The following is an 11,309-nucleotide window of genomic DNA, read 5'->3' on the forward strand; positions in this document are numbered from 1 at the left end:
CATCAGAAGAGGGGTGGCCAGCAGGGACAGAGAGGTGATTGTTCCCCTCTACTCTGCTCTTGTGAGGCCCCATCTGGAATACTGCGTCCAGGGCTGGAGCCCCCAGTACAAGAAAGACAGGGAGCTGTTGGAGAGGGTCCAGAGGAGGGCCACAAAGATGATCAGGGAACTGGAGCACCTCCCCTATGAGGACAGGCTGAGGGAGCTGGGCTTGTTCAGCCTGGAGAAAAGAAGGCTGCGGGGTGACCTCATTGCAGCCTTTCAGTACCTAAAGGGAGCCTACAAACAGGAGGGGAATCAACTCTTTGAAAGGGTAGATAACAGCAGGACAAGGGGAAATGGTTTTAAGCTGAGGGAAGGGAGATTTAGGTTGGACGTCAGGGGGAAATTCTTTACAGAGAGAGTGGTGAGGTGCTGGAACAGCTGCCCAGGGAGGTTGTGGATGCCCCGTCCCTGGAGGTGTTCAAGGCCAGATTGGATGGGGCCCTGGGCAGCCTGGTCTAGCATTAGGTGGAATGGTTGGTGGCCCTGCGTGTGGCAGGGGGTTGGAGATTCATCATCCTTGAGGTCCCTTCCAACCCTGGCAATTCTGTGATTCTGTGATTCTGTAAGAGGGGAGGCAGAGAATTCATAGCTGTATGCTGGGGGCTTGGGTTGGTCATTTACATAACTTCCCCAGCTCTAAAGCTGGAAACACTTTCAGAACGAGAGGTGAAGAAGTCCCACTTCAGAATCATAGGCTCATGAAGGCTGGGAAAGAGCTCTGTGACCACCAAGTCCAACCCACCCCAACGTGCCACATCTCCACACTGCACACCTCCACGGCCCTCACCGCTCTGTGCAGCTGTGCCAGCGCATCACTGCTCCTTCTGAGGAGAAACTGTCCCTAATTAATCCCTGATATGCAACCTGCATCTCCCGTGGTGCGACTTAAGGCCACTCTCCACGTTACATGGAGCCCATCTCACCACAACCTCCTTTCAGGAGCTGTGATGGGGTCTCTTCCCCAGCCTGACCCACAGCACTGTGCTCCAGACACAGCTCGGTTCCCATCTCCATACACACTCCGTGGCCTTCATCTCTTTCCTGCCCAGCCTGACAACGGACACAAACACCACAGCGAAGCTCCCTTCGTGCTGGGATCCACCCCCGGGCCATGGCGCTGAGGGAGGCGGTGTCCCGGCCGCTCCCGCCTTCCTCCCTTCCCCTGGGCGGCCCCACGGTGGGAGTCACGGGGCGGGCGGGCCGCTGCCATGGAGCTGCCTGCCGTCAGCCTCAAGGTACGGGGGGGGGCTGAGCCTCTGTGTGGCGAGGTGGGTCGGCTGGGAGAAAGGGGAGCGGGTCCCCTCGTACGGGGGTGGGCGTTGCGCCTGGTTTTGAGTTTGGTGCCTGGTGAGGAGGCGCGGGGGGTGTTTGAGGAGGGAGAAGTGGTTATTTTTGCCTTTTGTGGGGTTTTTTTTTGGCTTTTTTTTGGAGCGGTTGTCGCTCAGGTGGCCGCGCGGGGCGGCCAACCCCCCCCCCCACCCCCCAGCTGTGATCGCGATGGGCGCCGCGCGCCTTCCTGAGGCGAAGTTGGTGCTTAGGGAAACCACCCCAGAGAGGTGACCGCGCTGCGGGCTGATACAGACCGACAGAAAACGCTTTTTTTTTTTTTTTTCCTTCATTTTTGTGGGAGAGGAGGGGGTGTCGAATGAGGGTGACTGTAAACCTTCATGCGGCATTCGGTGGAGAAACGGGAAATAAGGGACTTATGTTCACTTCAGGAGGAAGCAGCTCCTGGCACGGAGGCTGAAATCACCCCTTTGCTTTCCGTGTAACCCCTGAGACCAGACGCTTTCCCCTATTTTTCCTCCATTTATCATATTTTCAGAGCCTTTTAGGGGTACATCCCAGCTTCCCTGTTGGGATTTTGGGTGCGTTGCTGAAAGCGTCGCAGGTCGGGTTTGCAGCCCTCGGTTCTGAGCTGCCAGCAGGTTGGGGGCTGCTCTGCGTCAGCTGCCCTGTGGTTGCAGCTTGCTATGGGAGGCTCGCTTGTGGCTGTGCTAAGTGAAATCTGGGAGTTCATATAGGCATGTTTCCCCTTCTTACTAGCTTGCTGAGAGAAGGGACTTCTTCTATTTAGAGGCAGGTGCACAAATGGCTTTTTCAAGGCCTGACTGGTGGGTTATGTTTGCAGTCACAGAACTGTAGGGGTTGGGAGGGATTGGTGGAGGTCGTGAGTCCAACCCCCTGCTAAGCGAGCTCCCTACAGCAGGTTGCACAGGAAAGTGTGCAGATGGATCTTCAATATCTCCAGAGAAGGAGATTCCACCACCTCCACGGGCGGCCTGCTCCAGTGCTCCATCACTCTGACAGTAAAGAAGTTCTTCTGTTACATCCTGGAAACCAGCTGATATTTTGCTCCGTCAAATTTTAGCTATTATGTGGCTCCTGGTCTGCTAGAAAAAGTGCTGTATTCTCCTTTTTTAAAATTTTTTTTTACTTTTTTTTTTTTTTTGCGTGTGTGTGTCTGTCTTTCTTTTTCCCCACACTGAAACAACAGTGAAAAATAACGACATCAAATTAAAAAATCTGCCAGTGAAATCCCATGCTCCACCATGAAAGGTGGTGATGCAGGACGTGGAAGAAAAGGCATGCTTCTTGAATGAATGAGTCCCCACAACAACATACGTAAAATGTTGTATTTTCTCCATGGTTTTTGGCAACCGTTCTTAAATCTCTTCCTGGATGAGAGTGATCTTGACCTGGCTAAACTTTTCTCAGCACTGGGACGTAGCTTTTGTAAAGTTTGGGTGGTGAGGCACTGGAATGGGTTACCCAGAGAAGCTGTGGGTGCCCCATTCCTGGAGGCACTCAGGGTCATGTTGGGTGACCCTGGGATGGTGATTGGCAGCCCTGCCCATGGCAGGGGGTTGGAAACAGATGATCTTCAAGGTCCTCTCCAGCCTAAGCCATGCTGTGTTCTGGCATTCAAGGGCTGCAGCACAGTGAGTTAATAATTATCCTGCATCTTTGTGCTGACCCTTAGTTATGGCCTGCCTGCTTATGAAACACAACACAAAGGTTGACAAGCTTCTTATTCAGAGAGGGACCAGGAATAACACACTACTGCTATGCATTGGCATTTACTATGTACAGTTTCTCTGACATCAGAAGGATAAACTTAACAACAAAAGAAGAAAAAGTCCAAAAACCTGCATGGATGCAGTGTTTGTGCCAGAATGCAGCAAAATCTCAGCCTCAAAATTCCTCTTTAACCTGCATGTAGATCTGTAGAATTAATCTAGCAGGCCATGACCTACCGTAGATAAGGAATTCTCTCATGGAGCAGCATCTACTGGCTCAGCTCTGGTGGTAATGCTCAGCAAGGTGTGTAAAGCAGCATCACCTTATTTTTGCAGTGAGTGCTTGATAGCTAGGATTATTGCAATAGCTATGCTAAATCTTGGAATATCAAGTTTGTTCAAGCTTGGAAAACACCCTACAATGAATATGCCTGAAAACATGTCTTGTTCCTGGTGTTTTTACATTCTAGCTTTGGAATCATAGAATAATTTTGATTGGAAGAGACCTCTGCGTGTCACCTAGCCCAGCCTCCTGCTCAAAGCAAGGCTAACTTGAAAAGTAGATCATTTAGGTCAACTCAGAGGGTTGGAGATTTCTGGAGATTATCCAGTCCAGCTCCCCTGCTAAAGCAGGCACCCCAGAGGAGGCTGCAGAGGAAAATGTCCAGGTAGGCTTTGAATACCTCCAGTCAGGGAGAATGAGTTCCTGTTCCAAAGAACTCTTAAAAAAGCAATGAATGCTCTTCTTAGGTATGGATGTATCCCCCTGAACAGATGGGAATGAATTCTTCTGTCTCACCAGGAGGCTGCCTGCAAATTATCTCACGTAATGACTGCAGCTTTAAATAATGTTTTTCATTAACACTCCGTTTTCTGTGTTAAAGCATACTGAGACCATCAGCCAATTCCACAGTGCCCTGAAGAGCTGTCAGATAACTCAGACTAATAGCTCGGAAGGAAATGCTTTGTTTTTCTTTCAGCAGCCCCCTGGATGATCAGCCCTTGCTTACATGACTTTTTGCTGGTGATGGAGCCTGCTTCATAATTTAATAACTGCAATATTGATCTAGACAGCTTAAAAAAAAAAAAATAATAAAACCCACCCTGTGTAATTATATTAACTGCTGAGCCTTGAGGGGTCTTGTGCGTAACGTGCAATTAAATACTACCTAATTAAGAATTTCCCTGATGCTGTGATCGTCTCTTGGGTGAATGCTATTTGCATGTCTCCATTCTTATCCAAGAACATCTTGTATTCTCCTGATTAGCAGTTTCTCCTGGTCTCTGCGGTGCAATCTGGGAGGAGGGGAAGCTGCGGGTGGTGCCGAAGCATTTTGTAGGCTTTCATGAGCAATTAAAAAAAAAAAATGATTATAAAAACCTGTTCGAGCAGCGTTTGAAGTTCAGACGGTCCATGCTGAATGCTCAGCAGATGTGATAGGGTGCTACAGTGGTACAGAGCTTTATATTATGATAAGATAGCTATGTTGTGATATCTTGGCTGGACAGTCCAAGGCATCACTCCTTCTTGTTTCACTCATGTCACAGCTTCATGGGTCATTAACTTTCTTGAAGCAAGGAGTTCTGCGTGAAGTTGGACATTTTGAGTCAATAAATGTAGTGTGGCAAGATTGGGTTTTTAGGTTCCTAGAAAATGGCTTCAGATCTGTTAATGCTGGACTGAGGCAGGCTGCTGCTCTGAGCAGGTTGGAAAGGGGTGAAGGGGAATTCACTGAGGAGTACAACAAAAATGCTGGGAGCTGCAGTTGTGACTGTTCATGGTGGTGGTGGGACACCAGATTGGTCGTGTATAAGCTGTGAATCAAATTGTCTGGCTTGCAGTACAAACTCTTCTAGAGTTCCAAAATCAATAACACATTTAGAAGAGGCTGAAGTGTTCTCTGAATCAACTGTCAACAGTGATGATGACAGTAATGAATGACTATAGTGGAGCACCACAGGAAATACTCAGCAACAGAAGCAGAGAAAAATGGTTTTGTCTTTGCTGGCCCAGTTGCTAGGGCAGTTTTTTGCACTGGTTCCAGGGCACTCTCCCACTCTGTCTCATGGAGATGAGGTGGTGTAATTTTCTGTCGTTTCTCCCACAGCTTTCCCAATTGCTGATCTGTCTTCCTCTCTGTTCTTCCATAGGCCATCATTCTGGTGCACTGGCTGCTCACAGTGTGGTGAGTGATTGGTAACTGACCTGGCTTGAGAAGAGGATATTCCTTCAAACTAGCAATGGGATGTTCTTGGGGAATCAGCACTTCCTGTTCATGCCTGTGTGCAAGGAGCTCCTAAGTCCCAGTGGTTGTATGGGAACAGGGATAAATGCAAACACTGCTGCGGGCTCCTTGTGAACTTGGCTTGGATTGTTTGTCTTGTTTGGCAGGGGATGCATGAACAGCTCGTTTCCAGCCTCCTATGCTTGGGGTAATTTCAGTGTCCTTGCAGTGGGGATCTGGGCCATTGTGCAGCGAGATTCCCTTGATGCCATCGTGATGGTGAGTGTGAGGGCATTTGCCTCTACCAGGCTGCTCAGAGAGAGGGTGGAGGGCAGAAAAGCTCCTTTGATGCTCTTCAGCTGCTCCCAGTGCAGCAGTGAACAAGTCAAACTCTTTATTTATTTATTCTAGTCTCCCCAAGGGAGCCTGGCTTCTACTTAAGCACTATAAACTGTGGTGAGAAGCATTCACTATCCATTATTTTGCTTCTCAGGGGTAAGGCATACTTGATTCTCATTTTCTGCCTGCTGTTGTCACTTTTAATGCCAGAGGAGGACTCCAAGTATTTAATATGCTTGAGTTAGAGATGCCTTTTAAATCCCTTCTCTGATCATTAAAGAAATTGGCAAGCATAAATAAACAACCCTGGAAGATACTAGTAGAAGGCATCCAGATGTGAAGAAAATGCATGATGTATGAGATCATACACTTAGGATTATCTGTTTACCTGGGGGCCATGTCAGGGGTTAGCACTGTGTTATACAGAGGTGAAAGCACAATTGTGTGAACATTGATCTTCTAGCAGATAGAACCTAAAGCTGGCTGTTACTCCTGGTAGTTAATCCCTCATTCAGTTCATGTCCTGTTTTCTCTTTCCAGTTCCTGACCGGCCTGCTGCTCACGGTCCTCACAGACATCATTCACATCTCTGTCTACTACCCTTTGCATAGTTATCTCATTGATGTGAAGCGTTTCAGTATGGGCATGGCCATCTTCAGCCTCCTCCTGAAACCTGGATCCTGCTACTTTGTGTATCGAATGTACCGGGAGCGTGGAGGGGAATATATCTTCAACATAGGTAGGGTGCTTCCTCTACATCAGTGTGGGCCACGTCCTCTCATATTAGGGAAGGCTGCTGGAGAAGACTTCGTACCCTTTGGCCTCAACTGGATCCTGCCTCTCTTTTGAAGGAGGAGGATGGCCTCTCTCTTCCTCGTGTCTTTTCTCCCTTTTGTGCTCCTGCTGAGTCTGAGGCCTTAAATTTACATTCTTCCTCTCTTCCCTTGCAGGCCTGGAGTCCTCGTCTGACAGCCATTTTGCCTACAATGGTATTGATGTCATGCTGTCACTGTTAACTCAATTAACTCAGGTTTTTCCTCTCTTCCACTTCCTGCATTTTGTGCACTTCTTGGAAGCCTTTGGGTGTCCCTCTCACTTTGCCAACCTTTTCCTTCTATGGGAAAGTTAAGGCATCATCCCTTCTACCTGGATTATGCATGTGAGGGAAGGGTGGATTTCTAACTCCATGTTTCGTGCCCTAGCTAACTTGATTGTTGTGGACTGCTGTTTCCTTACCTGGGAAATGGGACTGATGTTTACCTTGTGCTCCTTTGCTTGGAGGTACTCATTTTTCCTCCTGGCTGCAGTTGCTAGGAATAATGTGGCAGCCTTGCCAGAGAGAGGTGTTAGGGTTGGGTATTCTGTCAGCTTCTTTGCCAAGCATTCCTGGGGCTGCTGCCAGAGATTGTTTGCTGTGTGGGAGTTCATCCTGGCAAAGCCAGCAGCCTAGAGCAGTTATCTTTTTCTTTCCTAAGGTTTTGTAGGACAAAGTGTGGTATAACTGGCACTACAGTGTTTGAAAGCTGCCACTTAAACTGCATTGGTGCTAGCAAAAAAGATGAGGCTTCTTGTGAAAAGAGGTGGATACTTGTAGAGAAGGAGAGGCTGTCAGAGGAAAACAGTGGCTTCAGGGTATTGTCTGCACCTTGTGGTAGAAGAATGTGGATGTTTTCCCATCAGCTGCTTGTGCAAATGCCAGGCAGATCTCTCTTAGCTGGCTCAGAAGGCCCATGTGCCATGTTTGTGCCAGTTTTTATTACCTGCTTATTGTACTTGTAACTAGGATTTGATATATGTATCCTATATAAAATTTAGGTGAGTATTCTTCCTTCTTACCATGCTGTTCCATCACAGGTGTGCTGTCAGAATCTCTTCCCTGGTACAAGTTGGAATACAGTCATGTAGTATTTTCGTATCCTCTCCTGAAATGTCTTTCTCACAGCATTTTCAGTACAAACCATGTGCTGTTGTTTTCTGTTGAATGTGGTTGACAAATTCTCTGTTTTCCTACTAACTGGTATTTTTCTTTAGAACTGAATTGTGATTTTCCAGGTCCTCTTGTCTTTCTTTTGAAACAAAAGCTCTCTTCATTACTGGGCAGCATCCTTGCTGCATAAAAACAAGCCCGTTGTAGTAATGTGGCATGCTCCTCAACTTTTGGTTTCTTCTAGGAGATTCAGTTTTTTGTGCTCATATTATTTTTTTTATCAAGCTTGTTCTCTTCTTGTTCAGGTCTCAACCGTGCAGGCCGGGACCGCAGTGCCTATGAGACGATTGATCAGCAGGAAGGCTCTCCACTGTGGCCTGACTCAAGCAAGACAGCTCAGCATCCATATTGAGGCCCTTGTCTGCAGCAGAATGGACACCTCCCTCCCTCAGTCCAGCCTTATGCTCCTCCCATGTCTGTTTCGATGAGACAAGACCTTCTACTGAGCAAAAAGGAGAGGATCTGATTTGACTTTTCTTTTTCTTTCCTGAAGATTAGGCAGAGGGGTTCTTGGAATGAGCCCAAAACATCTCAGATGACTTTAAGCACTGTGACTCTTTGTAATTCCAACACACTGCTTTCCTCTCTCCCCCTAAATCACTCCTCTGTATGTGCAAGTGGATGTGCCTTCTGCATTCTTCCAAATCTTGTATTGTGCCTCCTCTCTATTGTAAGTAAGGGAGATGCACAAAATATTCCTGGGCAAGCTATCTTTAACAAGCTTATGGACTGCCCCTAAGACAACACAGTTTAGCCTGTCTTCTTGCTGATATGTTTCCAGGAAACATCTGGGAGTTCTTGAGGGCTGTTTTTGATAATGTTTTTAAATTAAGATTTATGACCATAATTCTCTGTGCTAGCTGTGGTGGTTTACGTGCAGCTGGGGTTGGTATAAAGTGCTCTTACTGGGCCAGGGAGCATTCATTGATGCTTTTATGAAAGTTGAATGTCCTTCAGGATACTTAAAATGGCTGGTAAATGTTGATTACATATGCTCTGTGCCTTGAAATGTCCTTTTGCCTTCAGCAGCCTGCCTTAATAGGACTTGAAGTGTTATACTTTTCTAAGAAAACTATAAAATGAATACAGTTCTTCTGTGTTAGAAAAGAAATTACACTGGTCACTCATGTTTTATTTGAAAATATTGCTATTTCTGAGGCTCTGGGACTGTAGTCTGGGAGAGTTATTATGGGACAAGGTCTACAAGGCTTCAGTGGCTCTGTTGTGAGCTTTATGTAAACGTGTGGAAGGTTCTGCATGGAGATGTGTGGGCAGTGAAGGTAAGTGAGTAAAAGAAGGACTGGGGAAGGGCAGAGATGGGTTTGTGTAGTTCTGCACTGCAGTGGTGAGCTCTGGAACGTGGCAAACTATAAATTTGGATCTTATGCACAATAAACCTGCCCTGCTGTGGCTTTCAGAGGGAAATTCTTAAAAATAAATGTTCAGCAGGTTTTGTTAGAAGAAAAGATTGTCAGCCTTGGCTGAAGGAAAATACAAGTGCTGGGTAGATCTGTGCTTTTCTGCAGCAAGTTCACTTTCAAAGTATACATCTGTTATTTGACAATTGCATTTCTCTGACAAGACCTGCTGCTGTGTTGACTCTTCAGTGACCAAAAGCCCTGTTAATTTTGCTGTAGCCCTCAGAAATGTACCATTTATATCCTTAAAAGCAAGCTTTTTTCTTTCAAGTTTGTCACTCTAAACATGAGCAGCTGCTTCATTCCCTCTACAGCACGAGCATTATGGTGGCCTGCTCTGTGCCTGGACCAATGCTTATGCTTGGATGAACACATGGTAGATGCTGTAGAGCTGCATTAATCTGATTTACTCTCCCACCATGAAGACTAGGTAGGCAGAGCTTGTTTTCTATAAAGTGACAGAGTGGACATATTCATTATTTTCCTGTTCTTCAGAACAGTACAGTGACAGTATGGATCCTTGAATAACATGTTTAAACACTCAGGAGATAGGCAGCTTTTTCTTCTCTAGACCTGTAGACCACAGACAAGATGGCTGTTTGATTGCAGCACTTCCTGAGTATTTGCATGAACATATGGTTACATCTAAGGAAGCTCTTCCAAGCCGTTCTCCGTTGGAAAACAAAACAAAGCACAACAAAATCTGTATCAGTGCCCATCTAGCTGTGTGCTTTCCTGTGGAGAGTTCAGCAGATGTGAGGGCAGCACAGAGGAGCAAAGCAAGGCAGGGGTGTCGATACGCTTGCTGTGAATCAAGGATGCCAACTCTGGGCAGTAAAGCAGAGACAGATGATGATAAAAACTGTGTCCCTTTCCTGCCTTCTAAGGAAGAAAAACCAGTCGTTGCTGCCTCTCCCTCACGGTGTGGGGCTGAGGGCAGAGCACGGCCCATCGCGGGGAGCCACGTGCTCCACACAAAGCATCAATGGCAGCCGCTGGGCGAGGAGGAGAAAACGGCGTCCCCTCTCCATGGTGCTGAGTGGGCGCGTTGTGCAGCAACACCCGTGAGAGGTCGTGGCTGAGCTGCCCTGCCGTGCCAGACCCTACATCGTCTGGGCCGCCTTGAGAACGCTGTTCTAATTAGCCGTGGGCGAGAGCCGCTTTCCCGTGGCCATCTGCAGCCCTGGTGACAGGCGGCGTTGCTAATCGGAGGGGATAAGCTGCTTAGGGCAGCCCAGCTGGAGTGAGCTCACTGCTGGAGTTGGCAGTTGAGGGGGGACAAAGCAGCCGGTTTGCCCCTGCCTTCAGAGGAGCAGACAAAGAGGTGCTGATCTGCCCCTGAGGTTGTGGCGAGGCCGAGCGGTATGGCCAGCAGCTCTGCCAGTGAGTAAGTGTCAGCTGCTGGAGCAGTGGCCGTCTTCTCTGTATTTTGGGGAGGAGTACTACAGCATGAGGCTCGAGGCCAAGCTCGAAGTAATGGTGATAGTTTGGTTTGGGGGGCAGAAGTCTTTTTTCTAAGGCATTCTGTGCTATTGGTTCTATGATTGGAAGCATGTGTGGTGTAGTATTGAACCAATTGCTGGTTCCAACTTGGAATATGAGCCTTGGGCAGCAGGGGTAGGAAGAATGGAGTTATCTGTGCAGTACTTGTGTTTGTCATTTATCTTCCTTGATATCATAACGCTCAAGTGGTGCTCACTTGAAAGAGCTTTATTTGCTTTCCATCAGTTGTGCTATTTACTTGGCTTGTAATAACAGAAGTACATTGATCAGCTTAATTTTTGTTTGCAGAATTGGATTTATTTGGGGTTTTAATGCATTAGCATCATGCTACACACGCGTTAAATGCTTACAGACATAAAAGCTCATATGGAATCCATTGGGTGTGGATTTTTGCAGTTTGCAAAATATGCTGTTTGCCTTGTGGCCTTAAAGGGAATTTTAAAAGGCACTTCATAAAATCTTATTGCCTTTTGAGTAGGATTAACTACTGCTTGTAAGTGGCTACAGTAAGGTCTGAATGGTAATTACAGAAAGGACAACAAACATGACTTTTAGTGGAGACTTTCTCTTTCAGGTTTCAATGAGACTGAAATTAGGAATATGTCAGGTGAAAAACAACTCAAATAAGCGTGGCAATGTATTGAGAATCTGGTAACTGGCAGAAAGAACTGCTGAACTGAAAAACAACATAGCAGCTCAGTGCCAAAGTTCCAGATGTTCATGGAACAAACCAGAGCGGATAAATATGATGGTTCCGTGTCCTTTGACAATT

The 11,309-nt window shown here is 47.0% G+C and overlaps 1 protein-coding gene across 5 annotated transcripts; it reads left to right on the plus strand.

The window, feature by feature from the left end:
- The first annotated feature begins 1,075 nt into the window (after positions 1-1,075).
- On the plus strand, positions 1,076-8,727 carry AGTRAP (angiotensin II receptor associated protein). Of its 5 annotated transcripts, XM_090122862.1 has the most exons (8): positions 1,211-1,280; positions 2,255-2,354; positions 3,536-3,733; positions 5,217-5,251; positions 5,458-5,569; positions 6,170-6,368; positions 6,580-6,618; positions 7,862-8,727. In XM_090122862.1, exons 5-8 carry the CDS (start codon positions 5,465-5,467, stop codon positions 7,966-7,968), a joined length of 450 nt encoding a protein of 149 aa, XP_089978988.1. In that variant the 5' UTR covers positions 1,211-1,280; positions 2,255-2,354; positions 3,536-3,733; positions 5,217-5,251; positions 5,458-5,464; the 3' UTR covers positions 7,969-8,727. The 5 variants fall into 5 exon arrangements, with proteins under 5 accessions (XP_089978986.1, XP_031469219.1, XP_031469220.1 ...); XM_090122860.1 differs by lacking the exons at positions 2,255-2,354; positions 3,536-3,733 and having other exon boundaries at positions 1,076-1,313; XM_031613359.2 differs by lacking the exons at positions 2,255-2,354; positions 3,536-3,733 and having other exon boundaries at positions 1,131-1,280.
- Positions 8,728-11,309: the final 2,582 nt, after the last annotated feature.

This window comes from Phasianus colchicus, chromosome 22 (assembly GCF_987193195.1).
Source record: "Phasianus colchicus chromosome 22, bPhaCol1.hap1.1, whole genome shotgun sequence".
NCBI classification, from domain to species: domain Eukaryota; kingdom Metazoa; phylum Chordata; class Aves; order Galliformes; family Phasianidae; genus Phasianus; species Phasianus colchicus.

Coding starts and splice junctions, on each gene's coding strand:
- AGTRAP (XM_090122860.1), top strand. CDS start 1,254: ATGGAGCTGCCTGCCGTCAGCCTCAAGGTACGGGGGGGGGCTGAGCCT. Junction 1,314..5,216: donor CTGAGCCTCTGTGTGGCGAG/GTGGGTCGGCTG, acceptor GTTCTTCCATAG/GCCATCATTCTGGTGCACTG. Junction 6,619..7,861: donor CAGCCATTTTGCCTACAATG/GTATTGATGTCA, acceptor CTTCTTGTTCAG/GTCTCAACCGTGCAGGCCGG.